The sequence below is a fragment of the Dendropsophus ebraccatus genome, chromosome 2 (genome assembly GCF_027789765.1).
Source record: "Dendropsophus ebraccatus isolate aDenEbr1 chromosome 2, aDenEbr1.pat, whole genome shotgun sequence".
Classification (NCBI taxonomy): domain Eukaryota; kingdom Metazoa; phylum Chordata; class Amphibia; order Anura; family Hylidae; genus Dendropsophus; species Dendropsophus ebraccatus.
The window spans coordinates 208,770,984-208,789,371 of NC_091455.1; the positions used below are offsets into that span (position 1 = coordinate 208,770,984).

Below are 18,388 nucleotides of genomic sequence, written 5' to 3' on the forward strand. Positions count from 1 at the left end.
GAATACAGCACTTTCTGCAGGACATACAGCAGCTGATAAGTACTGAAAGACTGGAGATTTTTAAATAGAAGTAAATTACAAATCTCTGGCACTTTCTGGCACCAACTGATTTGAAAGAAAATATTTTTTTGCTGATCTGTTCGATGTGTCTGTGTATTGATGAGTGATCTGTAGCAGCGGAGCTGTCCGAGCTTTGGATGTGATTGAGTATAATGTATCAGATAAGTGTTCTCAGAGTTACATGTGCGGCTTCCTGTGCAGTATATCAGACCTCTCAGTGACCTCTGTGCTTGCTGTTTCTCTCTGCATATGTATATATATATATATATATATATATATATATATATATATATACTGTGCTGTGTATATACTGTGCTGTGTATATACTGTGCTCTATATATACGGTGCTCTCACTGTATTATCCAGCTAACCTCCCCTATATGCTCCCATTATTCCCATGCTCCCAGTATAGTGGAGGCAGATGGATGCTTCTGGAGCCTGTACTTACAGACGCCACATTCCGAAACTCCAGAGCTGTCGACTGCCAGATCCCTGTAGATGTCGCCCAGTCTGATGGAATGGATCCTGTGGATGAGAAGCCCATCGCACGCTGGAGGGTTAAGGTATTTGCTTTAATTCTATTCAGATCGTGACGTAAAGTGCCGCATGGTGGTAATAGTATCAGGGTGTGCAGCACGGTATTATTATTATTATTATTATTATTATTATTATGATGTGCAGAGTACTATTTGATATTATTATATATTGTACCATATGGAGTTGTTGTTGTTGTTGTTGTTACTACTACACCATATAGTACTATACACCATGATAATAACACCATATAGTACTATACACCAGTGATTTTCAACTAGTGTGCCGCGACACATGGTCGGGTGTGCCGCGGGGAAAGTTCCCCAAACTATGAAGATCGCCCCGCTGCTGCTGTCCGCCTCACCTACTGGCCGCCTGTAGCGCCCGGATGTGCTCCTTCTATCTAATCAGCGGAGACCGGGAGCGTGGTGCGCTGCGGCGGGCCGTGATGCACGCATCCAATCAACGTGTGCGCACCACGCTCCCGTTCTCCGCTGATTGGAGGAGCACGTCCGGGCCCTACGGGCGGCCAGTAGGTGAGGTGGACAGCAGCGCCGACCATCTCGGAGGAGGTGAGGAGGAAGGGGGGGAGAGAAACCTGGGGATGGGGGAGAGAAGCATGGGGGAGAAACAGGGGGAGAGATACAGGGGGATGGGGGAGAGAAGCATGGGGGAGAAACATGGGGATGGGGGAGAGACAGGGAGAGAAGCATGGGGGAGAGAAACATGGGGATGGGGGAGAGAAACATGGGGATGGGGGAGAAACAGCGGAGAGAAGTATGGTGGAGAGAAGTTTGGTGGAGAGAAGCAGGGGGGAGAGAAGTATGGTGGAGAGAAGCATGGGGGAGAGAAGCACAGGAGAGAAGCAGGGGGAGAGAAACAGAGGAGAGAAGCAGGGGGAGAGAAACACAGGAGAGAAGCAGGGGGAAAAAGTATGGTGGAGAGAAGCACAGGAGAGAAGTAGGGGGGAGAAGTATGGTGGAGAGAAGCAGGGGGGAGAGAAGTATGGTGAAGAGAAGCACAAGAGAGAAGCATGGGGGAGAAGTATGGTGGAGAGAAGCACAGGAGAGAAGTAGGGGGGAGAGAAGCAGGGGGGAGAGAAGCAGGGGGGAGAAGTATGGTGGAGAGAAGCACAGGAGAGAAGCAGGGGGGAGAGAAGCATGGGGGAGAGAAGCAGGGGGGAGAAGTATGGTGGAGAGAAGCACAGGAGAGAAGTAGGGGGGAGAGAAGCAGGGGGGAGAGAAGTATGGTGGAGAGAAGCACAGGAGAGAAGTAGGGGGGAGAGAAGCATGGAGGAAAGAAGCACAGAAGAGGAGCACAGGGGGGAGAAGAAAACAGGCCCAGGCTTCACACTGAGTGAGTATAAATACATTTAGAATCTATATTATTAACTATATGTATAATATGTACTGTTTTAGTGTCATTTTGTGCCATTTTGGTTGGTGGTGTGCCCCGCGATTTTTTTAAGTATAAAAAGTGTACCGCGGCTCAAAAAAGGTTGAAAATCACTGCTATACACCATGATAACACCATATAGTACTATACACCATGATAACACCATATAGTACTATACACCATGATAATAACACTATACACTACTATATACCATGATAATAATAACACCATATAGTACTATACACCATGATAATAACACTATACACTACTATATACCATGATAATAATAACACCATATAGTACTATACACCATGATAATAATAACAACACCATATAGTACTATACACCATGATAATAATAACACCATATAGTACTATACACCATGATAATAATAACAACACCATATAGTACTATACACCATGATAATAACACCATATAGTACTATACACCATGATAGTAACAGCACCGCACCTCCAGGCTATCTCTCCCCCCCCCCCCCCCCCCCTGTACCATTTTCATCCAGACTTTCTCATTCCTTTTCCTAAAATGTTTTATACAAAAGGAAACGATTATCGTCTGAGTTGAAATCATTCGATTATAAGGAATTCAGGGAGAAAGTCATGTGACCTCCAGCTTGCAGCGATTATTCCTGTGAGAAGTCATTCACATTCCGCTCTCTTCTCCGCAGGTGTCTAATGACGGGGAGATATTCAGTAACTTTAAGGCGATGACATTATATGATGGGGCCTGCCAGACCTGCGACCCCTTATCTGATGGGCTGTGTACATTAAAGGTGAGTGGTAGCAGCGACCCATGCTGGATCCCAGGACCATAACCTGATCGCATCACGTCCTGCTCCTGGAATCCCCAGTGATCGGCTACGATCATTGGAGGAATGCAGTAAGAAGTGTTTGCTTTCCCTGCAGTGCCACCACTGGTGGAAAAGAGTATTACACACTTCTAATTGTAATTCGTTGGATTCAGTTAAACCGGCCCAGAACACCATAGAGTGGGACAAGCTGCATACAGACCAGCTCTCAGGGAAGAATCCATCACCGTCATCACCAATGTTTCATAAAGAATGTATTATTTTTTGCAAAAAGCTTGGAAAAAAGATAAAAATAGTCAAACATAACAAAATACACATTAAGTTCCATTGCATTTGTAATGACCTGTGAGATAAAGTCCAAATGTTGTTTATACAGCACAGTCAGCACCATAAAAAATAATCATAATCCATAAAAAAACAATGGCTGAATTACAGCTTTTGTTTGTTTTCTTGAACAACTGCCCCCTCCCCCCCCCCCCCCCCCCAAGAATAATAAAAGATAATCAATGAGTCATATAGCACAATGGTACCATCAGGAAGTACAGCGAGTCCTGCCAGGAACACAAAGCATACTCATGGATCATAAAAAAGTTCTGGTGCTGATACATTGTACAAAGCTAGTAATACAATTGTATCCAGTGTAGACAATGCTCTGTGAGCTCCAGACTGATACATTGTATATAGCTAGTCCTGCTCTTAGCTGTCTCCAGTGTAGACAATGCTCTGTGAGCTCTACAGCCTGGACTGATACATTGCACCCAGCTAGTCCTGCTCCCAGCTGTCTCCAGTGTAGACAATACTCTGTGAGCTCCAGACTGATACATTGTACATAGCTAGCCCTGCTCCCAGCTGTATCCAGTGTAGGCAATGCTCTGTGAGCTCTACAGCCTGGACTCCAGACTGATACATTGTACATAGCTAGTCCTGCTCTCAGCTGTATCCAGTGTGGACAATGCTCTGTGAGCTCTACAGCCTGGACTCCAGACTGATACATTGTACATAGCTAGTCCTGCTCTCAGCTGTATCCAGTGTAGACAATGCTCTGTGAGCTCTACAGCCTGGACTGATTCATTGTACATAGCTAGTCGTGCTCCCAGCTGTATCGAGTGTAGGCAATGCTCTGTGAGCTCTACAGCCTGGACTCCAGACTGATACATTGTACCCAGCTAGTCCTGCTCCCAGCTGTCTCCAGTGTAGACAATGCTCTGTGAGCTCCAGACTGATACATTGTACATAGCTAGCCCTGCTATCAGCTGTATCCAGTGTAGACAATGCTCTGTGAGCTCTACAGCCTGGACTCCAGCCTGATATATTGTACATAGCTAGTCCTGCTCTCAGCTGTATCCAGTGTAGACAATACTCTGTGAGCTCCAGACTGATACATTGTACATAGCTAGTCCTGCTCCCAGCTGTATCCATTGTAGACAATGCTCTGTGAGCTCCAGACTGATATATTGTACATAGCTAGTCCTGCTCCCAGCTGTATCCAGTGTAGACAATGCTCTGTGAGCTCCATACTGATACATTGTACATAGCTAGTCCTGCTCCCAGCTGTATCCAGTGCAGACAATGCTCTGTGAGCTCCAGACTGATACATTGTACATAGCTAGTCCTGCTCCCAGCTGTATCCAGTTTAGACAATGCTCTGTGAGCTCTACAGCCTGATACATTGTACATAGCTAGCCCTGCTCTCAGCTATATCCAGTGTAGACAATGCTCTGTGAGCTCTACAGCCTGGACTCCAGACTGATACATTGTACATAGCTAGTCCTGCTCTCAGCTGTATCCAGTGTAGACAATGCTCTGTAAGCTCTCCAGCCTGGACCCCAGACTGATACATTGTACATAGCTAGTCCTGCTCTCAGCTGTATCCAGTGTAGACAATGCTCTGTGAGCTTCAGACTGATACATTGTACATAGCTAGTCCTGCTCCCAGCTGTATCCAGTGCAGACAATGCTCTGTGAGCTCTACAGCCTGATACATTGTACATAGCTAGCCCTGCTCTCAGCTATATCCAGTGTAGGCAATGCTCTGTGAGCTCTACAGCCTGGACCCCAGATACATTGTACATAGCTAGTCCTGCTCTCAGCTGTATCCAGTGTAGACAATGCTCTGTGAGCTCTACAGCCTGGACCCCAGACTGATACATTGTACATAGCTAGTCCTGCTCTCAGCTATATCCAGTGTAGACAATGCTCTGTGAGCTCTACAGCCTGGACCCCAGATACATTGTACATAGCTAGTCCTGCTCTCAGCTGTATCCAGTGTAGACAATGCTCTGTGAGCTCTACAGCCTGGACTCCAGACTGATACATTGTACATAGCTAGTCCTGCTCTCAGCTGTATCCAGTGTAGACAATGCTCTGTGAGCTCTACAGCCTGGACGCCAGACTGATACATTGTACATAGCTAGTACTGCTCCCAGCTGTATCCAGTGTAGACAATGCTCTGTGAGCTGCAGACTGATACATTGTACATAGCTAGTGCTGCTCCCAGCTGTATCCAGTGTAGACAATGCTCTGTGAGCTCCAGACTGATACATTGTACATAGCTAGTCCTGCTCTCAGCTGTATCCAGTGTAGACAATGCTCTGTGAGCTCTACAGCCTGGACCCCAGACTGATACATTGTACATAGCTAGTGCTGCTCCCAGCTGTATCCAATGTAGACAATGCTCTGTGAGCTCCAGACTGATACATTGTACATAGCTAGTCCTGCTCCCAGCTCTATCCAGTTTAGACAATGCTCTGTGAGCTCTACAGCCTGATACATTGGACATAGCTAGCCCTGCTCTCAGCTATATCCAGTGTAGACAATGCTCTGTAAGCTCTCCAGCCTGGACCCCAGACTGATATATTGTACATAGCTAGTGCTGCTCCCAGCTGTATCCAGTGTAGACAATGCTCTGTGAGCTCTACAGCCTTGACCCCAGACTGATACATTGTACATAGCTAGTCCTGCTCTCAGCTGTATCCAGTGCAGACAATGCTCTGTAAGCTCTCCAGCCTGGACCCCAGACTGATACATTGTACATAGCTAGTCCTGCTCTCAGCTGTATCCAGTGCAGACAATGCTCTGTAAGCTCTCCAGCCTGGACCCCAGACTGATACATTGTACATAGCTAGTGCTGCTCCCAGTTGTATCCAGTGTAGACAATGCTCTGTGAGCTTCAGACTGATACATTGTACATAGCTAGTCCTGCTCCCAGCTGTATCCAGTGCAGACAATGCTCTGTGAGCTCTACAGCCTGATACATTGTACATAGCTAGCCCTGCTCTCAGCTATATCCAGTGTAGACAATGCTCTGTGAGCTCTACAGCCTGGACCCCAGATACATTGTACATAGCTAGTCCTGCTCTCAGCTGTAACCAGTGTAGACAATGCTCTGTGAGCTCTCCAGCCTGGACCCCAGACTGATACATTGTACATAGCTAGTGCTGCTCCCAGTTGTATCCAATGTAGACAATGCTCTGTGAGCTTCAGACTGATACATTGTACATAGCTAGTGCTGCTCCCAGTTGTATCCAATGTAGACAATGCTCTGTGAGCTTCAGACTGATATATTGTACATAGCTAGTCCTGCTCCCAGCTGTATCCAGTGTAGACAATGCTCTGTGAGCTGCAGACTGATACATTGTACATAGCTAGTCCTGCTCCCAGCTGTATCCAGTGTAGACAATGCTCTGTGAGCTCTACAGCCTGATACATTGTACATAGCTAGTCCTGCTCCCAGCTGTATCCAGTGCAGACAATGCTCTGTAAGCTCTCCAGCCTGGACCCCAGACTGATACATTGTACATAGCTAGTGCTGCTCTCAGCTGTATCCAGTGTAGACAATGCTCTGTGAGCTCTCCAGCCTGGACCCCAGACTGATACATTGTACATAGCTAGTGCTGCTCCCAGCTGTATCCAGTGTAGACAATGCTCTGTGAGCTGCAGACTGATACATTGTACATAGCTAGTGCTGCTCCCAGCTGTATCCAGTGTAGACAATGCTCTGTGAGCTCTCCAGCCTGGACTCCAGACTGATACATTGTACATAGCTAGTGCTGCTCCCAGCTGTATCCAGTGTAGACAATGCTCTGTGAGCTGCAGACTGATACATTGTACATAGCTAGTGCTGCTCCCAGCTGTATCCAGTGTAGACAATGCTCTGTGATTAGTATATAGTAACTGTTTCTTTATACAGAGATTACGAGTTATTCATCTTAATTAACCAGAAAATTCCTTTTATCTTCATAGTTCTTGGTCCCTGGAGAGTGGATGAGGTCACCGCTCCCTGACTGCTCTGATGATGTCACAGGGCGGGGACCATCTACCCTCATCACACTTTACCTCAATCATCGTTGTGAAGATCATTCTCATTCTTTTTGCAGGAAAAAACTTGTAACATAGATGGACTCTGTTATGCTGAAGGAGACCCCAACCCTACCAGTCCCTGTCTCCTGTGCAAGCCAAGCGTCTCCGAGCTAACCTGGTCCATTGCTGAAAGTAAGATCCACATTGTATATTTAAATTTACAGATTTGTAATTTACTTCTATATAAAATTCTTAGGTCTTCCAGTACCTATCAGCTGCTGTATGTCCTGCAGGAAGTGGTGTATTCTTTCCAGTCTGACACAGTGCTCTTTGCTGCCACCTCTGTCCATGTCAGGAACTGAAACCTCGCCTGCTCTGGACAGTTCCTGACATGGACAGAGGTGGCAGCAGAGAACACTGTGTAAGACTGGAAAGAATACACCACTTCCTGCAGGACATGCAGCAGCTGATAAGTACTAGAAGACTGGAGATTTTCAAATAGAAGTAAATTTCAAATCTTTATCACTTTCTGATACCAGTTGATTTGAAAACATCTTTTTCTGGAGTACCCCTTTAACCAGCCTGTGGATTAGATGAACCTCATCCTGACTTTTTAAAGGGCCAGTAAATAGTTCATATTTTCCGCTTCCTATCAGTAAGGTTATTTTACTACCTTTCTGTGGTCTTTTATGCTTTCCTCCAGCGTTTCATACCAACTTTCTGCTCTGTTGTCATCAGACCAAAGTCCTGTCTGGTGGACTTCCTGTTTCTTCCTGTGTACTGGACACTCTGGCAAGGAATTCAGCCAACTCTGTCTCCCTATTTACACTTTCTTGATTACAACCTTTCCCACATAGTGGGTGGGTTATTGGGGGTTGGCTGAATTCCCAGCTAGAGTGTCTAGTACCAGGAACAGAAAGAGTTAAAAGTACTTCATGATAATCCAAACGCAAGCTATATTTTCTTTACATTGATAAAGTTACAGGGTTGTGTGTTTGACAACAAATTTAACCAAAGGTGGGGTGAAGATGTGAACGAAGGGGAACGTATGGGGAACTTTGATAAAAAAATAAAAATTATAAAATAATCTGCCCTTATGAGGAAAAAAATCAGTTCTTATTCTAAGTGGCGATGTCAGTGATGTCATAGGTTACTATAGGGACCCATAACAAAAATTATAGGCCCCTTATAGTGAGATAACCACCCTCTGCAATGAGTTTGTCCAAGAAATCTAGAAGGTTACTATGATCATGGTCCCCGTATTCATTGTCCGGCTCTCCCTGCCTCCATCATCTTCTCCTTCTTCCCCTTAAGGTAATCAGCCGCCTGAGCTCCATTCCTTACCAGAAATGCTGCAGACGTTTTACAGTGAGAACTTTGTCTACCAGTTTGTGGGGTCGGATCCGGAAGGTTCAGCGATCCTGTTCACCTTAGAGTCCGGTCCAGAAGGAGCGAGCCTGTCTCCAGCAGGGTTACTGATCTGGAAGGTGATGTCACTCAATACGGAGAAAATCACGTTTTCCGCCTTAGACGATTGCAACGCCAAGACGACGGTCACAGTGGAGGTGAGTGACATGAAGCTGAAACTTAGCGGCCATCTTTAATACCAGGTCTAATATTCTGTAATAACGTCCTCTGAATTTATCGCTGTATACAAATAGAAGTGACTGATGAAATCTCGCCTGCCTGCAGCCACCACTAGGGGGAGCTTAGGATCTTTCTGCAGACTCTTTTATTATTGAGTTCAATGCATAAACTGTATACAGTAAAGGAAGTTAAAATATTATTATTAAAATCTATGTATATGCAGCAGATCTGGAGCTCTGACTGTTATAAAGATATAAAGCAGATGGTTTCAACACAACACAAATACTCTGTGCTGCTGTGAACACTGATTCTTTTGAATAAACTGTTAAAGGGGTACTCCGGTGAAAACCTTTTTCCTTCAAATTAACCGGTGCCAGAAAATTATATATTTGTAATGAACTTCTGTCTAAAAATCTCAAGTATTCCTATACTTATAAGCTGCTGTATGTCCTGCAGGAAGTGGTGTATTCTTTCCAGTCTGACACAGTGCTCTCTGCTGCCACCTCTGTCCATGTCAGGAACTGTCCAGAGCAGCAGCAAATCCCCATAGAAAACCTCTCCTGCTCTGGACAGTTCCTGATATGGACAGAGGTGGCAGCAGAGAGCACTGTGTCAGACTGGCAAGAATACACCACTTCCTGCAGAACATACATCAGCTAATAAGTATAGGAAGACTGGAGATTTTTTAAATAAAAGTAAATTACATTTCTATATAACTTTCTGAAACCAGTTGATTTGAAGGAAAAAGATTTTCGCTGGAGTAGCCCTTAGATTCTAGAGTTACCCCAAGCACTCCTCATGTACAAACTAATAGGAGGAGATGAAAGTTTGAGGGTTGTAAGATATCATCATATACAAGTCATTTACCTCCGTGAGGATCTGGAACCTGAAGTGTCTCCTATCAGCATCACAGATAACAGAGCGGCTTTGAAGTTCACAGGATGTTGATCTCAGGAAGAACAAACTCATCTCCTGGAGATCAAAGCCGGAGACACTTCACATAAAAGCCGCTACCTGATCCTCAAATACTGGGAAATAATAGGACTGTGTGATCCCTTGTGTCTAGTATTATCCCCATCATCATCAATGGCGTCTACTGTGCTCTTATATCACACATCTTATTATACAGGCCGGGAGTGGGATGAAGAGATTGACTCCCACCTCATATCCGATATTCTAATATACAGAAAGCAGTATTATAGTAGTTATATTCCTGTATATGGGAACAGTATTATAGTAGTTATATTCTTGTATATAGGAGCTGTATTATAGTAGTTATATTCCTGTATATAGGAGCAGTATTATAGTAGTTATATTCCTGTATATAGAGGCAGTATTATAGTAGTTATATTCCTGTATATAGGGGGCAGTATTATAGTAGTTATATTCTTGTATATAGGGAGCAGTATTATAGTAGTTATATTCTTGTATATAGGGAGCAGTATTATAGTAGTTATATTCCTGTATATAGGAGCAGTATTATAGTAGTTATATTCCTGTATACAGGAGCAGTATTATAGTAGTTATATTCTTGTATATAGGAGCAGTATTATAGTAGTTATATTCTTGTATATAGGAGCAGTATTATAGTAGTTATATTCCTGTATATAGGAGCAGTATTATAGTAGGTATATTCTTGTATATAGGAGCAGTATTATAGTAGTTATATTCTTGTATATAGGAGCAGTATTATAGTAGTTATATTCTTGTATATAGGAGCAGTATTATAGTAGTTATATTCTTGTATATAGGGGGCAGTATTATACTAGTTATATTCTTGTATATAGGGAGCAGTATTAGGCTATGTTCACACTACATAAGAGACCGCCGTTCCGTGACCCCGGCCGGGTCACGGAACGGCCGGTCTCTGACCGGATCTTTCTGGCCGCGGAGCTCTGATGCGGGCGCATCAGTGTGCGCCCGCATCAGAGCTTCCCATGGCGCACTTCACTGTGTGAACTGACAGGGCTTTCTGCAGCCGGAATTCACTGAATTCCGGTCGCAGAAAACTGACATGTCAGTTATTTGCAGCCCCGTATGGGATCCCGGCAGGAGCGGATACGATGTGTATACGCTCCGGCCGGGATCCCATTGAAAGTAAGGCAATTTTCCACTGCGCCAAAAGTACGGCCGTTGTTGCCATCAGCAACAACGGCTGTACTTTTACGTAGTGTGAACATAGCCTTATAGTAGTTATATCCCTGTATATAGGAGCAGTATACCCCCTCCCTTACTCATTTTAGCAGCTTATATACAATTATATATATACATTATTCAGCAGTGAGTGACATTGAGCAGAGGAGAAAACTGCCTGAGTGTAATGACAATGTAAACTATTCTTTTTCTTTTCTCTCTATTTATTATATAATATTGAATGTATGTGATAAATTATTTATTTGTGATCATTATTCTTATTTCTAGGTGACGGTTAAAGCCTGTGGATGCTTTAATGGTGGATCTTGTGTGGCAAATGTCAATTTCCCACCAGGAAAGGGGGAATATCTCTGTGTCTGTTCTCCAGGATATGAAGGAGAAAACTGTCAGATAGAGACTGATGAATGCCAGTCTAACCCGTGCCGTGCAGGGAGGTGTCTGGACCAGGTTAACAGCTATTACTGTGAATGCCCTGATGGTCTTAAAGGTAGAGTCTATGATACAGTGGCTCTAAAAACATATATATATATATATATATATATATATATATATATATATATATATATACATATATATATATTTTGTGAGATACATGTTAGGAAAAGAACATTATGTAATTCCAGTACTTATCAGCTTCTGTATGTCCTGCAGGGAGTGGTGTATTCTCTCCAGTCTGACACAGTGCTCTCTGCTGCCACCTCTGTCCATGTCAGGAACTGTCCAGAGCAGCAGCAAAACCTCTCCTGCTCTCCAGACTGGAGAGAATACATCACTCCCTTTAGAACATACATCAGCTTATAAGTACTGGAAAACGTAAGATTTTTTTTAATAGAAGTAAATCTCAAATCTGTCACTTTCTTAAATCAACTTTTCAGTTGATTTAAGAGAATTTTTTTTTAAGGGGGGTGAACAACCCCTTTAAGGAAACAGATTCTAATTTTGTACTTATTCCTAGGTAACGTATGTGAGGAGGATGTGGATGAGTGTCTGTCCGCCCCATGTTACTCCGGAGTTCCCTGCACTAATACTTTCGGCTCATACACCTGCTCTCCGTGTCCAGATGGTTATGAAGGAGACGGAAGAATCTGTGGTGAGTGGTGATGGTTGTGACTGATTTTATATATATATATATATATATATATATATATATATATATATACACACACACACACACACACATATAATCTGCATTTCTCTTCTATATACAGTGCAAATAATTCTGACAACTCCTCCCCCCACGACTGAGATCCCTGTATATTATAATGTGTTCAGTACCAGCGGGGAAAGAAAAAGCCAGGACGAGGGTGAAATAATTCATCCCCAACTGAAGCCAAAAGGTGAGGGAACATTGCTGACTCTCTCCAATTTTTTTTTTTTGTGTGTATACAGTTCTTATGCAGAACTGTGTGTCTCCATGGTCACAGAATGTAGATAAACCCTGTATGTTGTCTCATTCTGTGATCATGGTGGTAAGAGCACGTCAGGGTCAGTGTCACACATAGGTGTTATATATCTCTGACACCGGTGAAGTTATAGGCAATAGAGGTAGAGGTCACACTCAGTTGTTACATAAAGGACACCATGGTACATGTATGGAGGGGGGACTCACAGACTTTGCATTGGAGTCTTCATACAACACCTCTTGGTTCTTAGTAAGCTTTAAAGCAGTACTTCAACTAAAACCTTTTCCTTTCGAATCAACTGGTTTCAGAAAGTTATATAGATCTGTATATTTTACTTCTTTTTAAAAATCTCAAGTATTCCAGTACTTATCGGCTGCTGTATGTCCTGCATGAAGTGGTGTATTCTATCCAGTCTTACAAAGTGCTCTCCGCTGCCACCTCTGTCCATGTCAGGAACTGTCCAGAGCAGCAGCAAATCCCTATAGAAAATTTCTCCTGCTCTGGACAGTTTCTGACATGGACAGAGGTGGCAGCGGAGAGCACTGTGTAAGACTGGAGAGAATACACCACTTCCTGTAGGACATGCAGCAGCTGGAAGGCTAGAGATTTTTAAATAGAAATAAATTAAAAATCTATATAACTTTCTGACACCAGTTGCAAAAAAATGTTGAAACAATCACAACACCTACAGCCAGTCTTTGTATGGAACACAAATAAAAAAGAACAAGTGAGGAAAGAGAAAATAAAGTTTCACAGGACAAAGTTTCAGACAAGGAACACTCACTTAACCCTGAACCTGCAGCAGCATAAGAGGGAACACCTACTGAGCTGTGAACATATAACACCACAAGTGGAGAATAACAATTGAGCTCTAAACCTGCAGCATTACAGACAGTGAACATCAACTGAACCCACAGCACCACAAGATGGAACACTCACTGAGCTCTGAACCCACAGCACCACAAGAGAGAACACTCACTGAGCACTGAACCCACAGCACCACAAGAGGGAACACTCACTGAGCTCTGAACCCACAGCACCACAAGAGGGAACACTCACTGAGCTCTGAATCCGCAGCACTACAAGAGGGAACACTCACTGAGCTCTGAACCCACAGCACCACAAGAGGGAACACTCAATTAGCTCGTAACCTGCAGCATCACAAGGGGGAACACTCACTGAGTTCTGAACCTGCAGCAACACAGACAGGGAACACTCATTGAGCTATGAACATATAACTCTACATGCAGAGAATACCAACTGAGCTCTGAACTTGTGGTATCACAACAGGTAACACCTACTGAGCTCTTAACTTGCAGCACCACAAGAGGGACCACTCGCTGAGCTCTGAAACTGCCTGCAGCATCACAGACAGATAAGACCCAAGTTTTTCACCTGCAGCTTCACAGACAGGGAATGCTCACTGAGTTCTGAACCTGCAGTATCACAGACAGGGAACACCTACTGAGCAATGAACATATAACACCCCAAGCAGAGAACACCAACTGAGCTCTAAACCAGCGGCATCACAATCAGAGAATATCTACTAAGCTCTAAACCTGCAGCACCACAGACAGTAAACACCCACTAAGTTTTGAACCTGTAGCATCACAGACAGGGAACACCCATTGAGTCCTGAACATGTAATACCACTACAGTAACAACCAGTGAGCCTCTAACCTGCAGCTCTACAATAGGGAACACCCACTGAGCTCTGAATCTGTAGCACCACAAACAGGAAGCACCCAGAGCGCTGAATCTGCAGGTCCATAGGTACAGAACACAGCTCAGCTCTGAACCTGCAGGACCACAAGCAGAAATGTCAGAGAAAGGAGAACTTGAAAATAAAAGAAGCAAAAGAGAAATCAGTCGATAGTTTAACATGACCCTGTCCAGACAAATGCTTTACGCATCTAAAAAATATTAATCTACAACTATCCAGGATGGTTCAGATGTATGCAGTGTACTGTGCTGGGATGGTTGAAGACCATCTATAGAGGTGAAGAAAGAAGAACATCACCTACTGTTACTTTAGAGTCAAGTTTGAATCTTTGGTGTCTTAGATGTAACATGGGGCAAAAAAGTCCAGTCATGATGGCTAGTATAGAGAACATTCCGGAATACCGATCCCATATGTATTAGGAGAAGTATGATTGTGATTTGTGGAAAAAAGAAGTGAACGTGTTGTACCGGGGATCTACTGACCACGACGGCACGGACCATTTACAGGGAGAATTAGTCGGAGCCACAAAGTAATAACAAACCAGGGTTAATTTGCTGCAGCGGCTAATGAATTATATGGTGTCCATTAGCCGAATGTTTTCCCACATTCTTCCCCAAGCTGTAGACTGTATGTTTATTTGATCCATGTACTGAGCCTGGCGGAGAACAATGGCCGCTATTCTCGCACAGGAAGCCTTATAACCATCCTGCTGTACAGAAATTATAGTCAGACGTTATGAAGATGCCGACGGCATACACAGCGCTGGTTACAATGACCAACCGAGCTAGGAGAACACAGTGCCAGATTATGTGCCACCCATCATATCCCATCTCTTCATCTTCCTTTCCTCTTCTTCTTCCATTACTTGATATTATTTTGTCTTCTATTTCTCCTTCCTCTTATTTTTTCTTCTGTTTCTTCCCCCTTTTCCATATCTGCATTTTCTATTGTCCATCTTCTTCACGTTTATCTTCCTCTGTTTCTACTCTACCTCTTCTCTTTCTTCTCTTCCTTTCTTTCTTGTATCTTCATCTTTCTCCGTCCAAGTTTATTTCCTTCTATACATTTGTCTTTTCTTTCATTTCACCTCGGAGATTTGACTTCTTTTGCTTTTTTTTTGTTCTTGTCATCTTCCTCCACCGCTTCTCCTACTTCTTCCTCTTCTTTTCTATCCTCCTTTTTGTGCATGTATTCTTCTTCCTCTTCTTTTCTATCCTCCTCTTTGTACATGTATTCTTCTTCCTCTTCTTTTCTATCTTCCCACTTTGTGCATGTATTCTTCTTCCTCTTCTTTTCTATCCTCCTCTTTGTACATGTATTCTTCTTTCTCTTCTTTTCTATCCTCCTCTTTGTGCATGTATTCTTCTTCCTCTTCTTTTCTATCTTCCCACTTTGTGCATGTATTCTTCTTCCTCTTCTTTCTATCCTCCTCTTTGTGCATGTATTCTTCTTCCTCTTCTTTTCTATCTTCCTCTTTGTGCATGTATTCTTCTTCCTCTTCTTTTCTATCTTCCCACTTGTGCATGTTTTCTTCTTCCTCTTCTTTTCTATCCTCCTCTTTGTACATGTATTCTTCTTCCTCTTCTTTTCTATCTTCCTCTTTGTACATGTATTCTTCTTCCTCTTCTTTTCTATCTTCCTCTTTGTGCATGTATTCTTCTTCCTCTTCTTTTCTATCTTCCTCTTTGTACATGTATTCTTCTTCCTCTTCTTTTCTATCCTCCTCTTTGTACATGTATTCTTCTTCCTCTTCTTTCTATCCTCCTCTTTGTGCATGTATTCTTCGTCCCCTCCTCTTTTTCCTATTCTCTTTCTCTACGTCTTCTGTTGTCAGTGGTTGGTTTCCTTATTCTATCTTCTACTTCTTTTCTTGTATGTCTTCTATACTCTCCTCTTCCCATCATCATTCCTTATTTCTTATGTGATTATACGTTGACTCCCTTATTTATCCTCTTTTACCTCTTCTTTATGTATTGTCTTATTCTTATGCTTTTATAACCCTTCTTGATTTCGTCTTTATCCTTATATTATAAGCCGCTGAGATATTACTTCTTCATCGGTTTCTTATTTTTCCTATTCTTCTGTGTCTCTCATTTTTTTCTTTAACTTTTTTTTTCTTCCTTCCTCCTTTTTCCTTCTTCTTCTCCCCCCCCCCCCCCCCCCCATAGTCCTCTATTCCTTATCTATCTGTTGTTCCTGCAGAATGTCTTGTTTCCTGTTACTTTCGAATACTCAGGAATACTTTACTCTTTATCTCTTACTGAAGTTGTCCTTTCCAGTTGAGTATTCTTCTTATCTTCTTCTACTTATCCTTTCTCTTCCTCTTTCTCCACCTTTTTTATGACTGCTCTCAAGATTTGACTTCCTTATTTACCCGCTTCTACTTCTTCTACATGACAAGAATGGGATGCTACTCTATGTGTTCTTCAAGGAATTTAGATTTAGTATTCTCACCAAATTTTGTCAGAATGAAGAAATAACTATATATTTGTACGAACACAGGTTCTCCTGATTCTCCAAGCCCCACGGAAAGTAGCAAAAGACCAAAAACATCAATACTGTCAACGACCCGAAGCCTTCCATCCCTTATGACCATCAATGATCCAAAGAGGACAACGTTCTCCAAGATACTAAATGGTCGAAGAACGACTTCTCATCTTCTCCGCAATGGTTGGGTGACCAGTCACATATCGAGGTCCGCACACAGAAGAACCACTACAAATGAGTTTCCTACTGGCAGAAGTCAACCCTCAGTCTCTCAGCACCGACCAGTGGTACAAGAGAAGATATCGAAGGAGCTCGCGAGTAAGAATGAAATTTATGAAATAACAGAGAGAGTCACCAATGGTGATCACCAGCTGAGTCCTCGGATAGAAGATATCCCCACCCTGCTCAACGGGACAGAACATCGGGGAGAGCTGACCGCTGCATTCACCGCAGCTCCTGAGAAGTTGACTTGTGCCGATTTTCCATGTTTCCGTGGGGTCGATTGTGAACCGGGGGCAAATGGAGGCTTCAAATGTGGTCGGTGCCCCTATGGATATTATGGAGATGGAGTGACTTGTAAAGGTATAAGACAATACATTAATAATGATAGTAAAGTGGGACTCCGCTGTAGGCGGGTCATGTCCTTCCTAATGTTCCAGTTATTTAGGGTCAAGTGGTAGGAATTAAAAATGAAGGGTTTCTACGACTTATAAGAAATATGGATGCATTAAAGGGGAACTCTAAGACGAATCCAACCTAGTGATAGCCTCCTACTGTGCAGAAGGTGTCGAGGAGGAAGGTATGGCTCTTACCTTCATCCTCGGCACCGTTCCCATACAGTTTACTCCCCGGTCTGGTAAGACCAGTAGGAGCACGGCCCCACCCCCATAGTGCCAATCCACTCCCATAGTGCCAATCCGACCCCAGCTGGCCCACCCCTTCTAATGATTATCAACGGGGCAGACTGGAACGGCGCTATGGGAACAGGGCAGTGCTCCTAATGGTCTTGTGTGAATGATGTGACCGTTTCCCTTCCTACCAGGCATAGCTCCATATATATAATAGTGGCCATACCTGGTATTGCAGCTCTCCCATTAGTGCATTACCCCCCCTCCCCTTCAATCAGCTTTTAAGACAGGGTTTCCCCACCGATCAGATATTGACAGCCTGTCCCGAGGAGTATAAATTTGTGCAACATGAAACTACCACTAGGGGGAGCAAACTGAAGACAAACTTACACAATACTAGCTCTTTGCTGCCCCCTAGTGGCTATTTTTTGGAATAAAGCAGTATTTAATAAGGAGCTGTAATCCTTTAAGAATTCCATTCACCACTATGTTGTTTCCAGTGTTTCTCCTCTCGTCCAGGCGTCTGCCTTCTGTTAGTATAACGTTAATTTGCCCATTAATTATTTTTCCGTAACGCAGCAATTTGTCGCCATCCATGCGGAAGAAATATGGAATGCACGGCCCCGAATGTTTGTAAATGTAAGCCGGGCTTCTCTGGATACAACTGTCAGGCGGGTAAGCGGCCGCACACAGTCATTTGTCCCAGTAAATGTTTACAGCTGAGAACGTTGAGCTTCCTTCTAATGAGAGCTGATCTTGTGCAGCTGTGTGCCGGCCGGACTGCAGGAACCGTGGGAAGTGTGTGCGCCCCAACGTGTGCGAGTGTGCGCCCGGCTACGGAGGGACCACCTGTGAAGAAGGTAACTATCCACACCCACCAGACTGTAGCATCCCGGCTCATCTGATGACACTCAATGTAACATTTCCCTACACAGATGTAGCAGAGCTGAGTCCGCTATTGGTAATATCACAATACAGGAGAGCTAGAGCAACATTTATTAACGGAATGCACCAATTTTTTTCACTATTGCTATAGAATAAGGAGACTTACATGGTCTTTCTGCTTCTC

General features: G+C 43.6%; 1 protein-coding gene across 2 annotated transcripts in view; it reads left to right on the plus strand.

The window, feature by feature from the left end:
- Nucleotides 1–18,388, plus strand: part of VWDE (von Willebrand factor D and EGF domains) — a 64,276-nt gene that overhangs the window by 33,689 nt on the left and 12,199 nt on the right. For both annotated transcript variants that reach the window (XM_069959347.1, XM_069959348.1), the window contains 10 exons: nt 468–623; nt 2,678–2,782; nt 7,195–7,309; nt 8,432–8,682; nt 11,126–11,345; nt 11,814–11,948; nt 12,067–12,195; nt 16,487–17,053; nt 17,899–17,994; nt 18,084–18,179. In XM_069959347.1, coding sequence (XP_069815448.1) covers nt 468–623; nt 2,678–2,782; nt 7,195–7,309; nt 8,432–8,682; nt 11,126–11,345; nt 11,814–11,948; nt 12,067–12,195; nt 16,487–17,053; nt 17,899–17,994; nt 18,084–18,179 — 1,870 coding nt within the window. The remainder of the gene's footprint in view (nt 1–467; nt 624–2,677; nt 2,783–7,194; nt 7,310–8,431; nt 8,683–11,125; nt 11,346–11,813; nt 11,949–12,066; nt 12,196–16,486; nt 17,054–17,898; nt 17,995–18,083; nt 18,180–18,388) is intronic.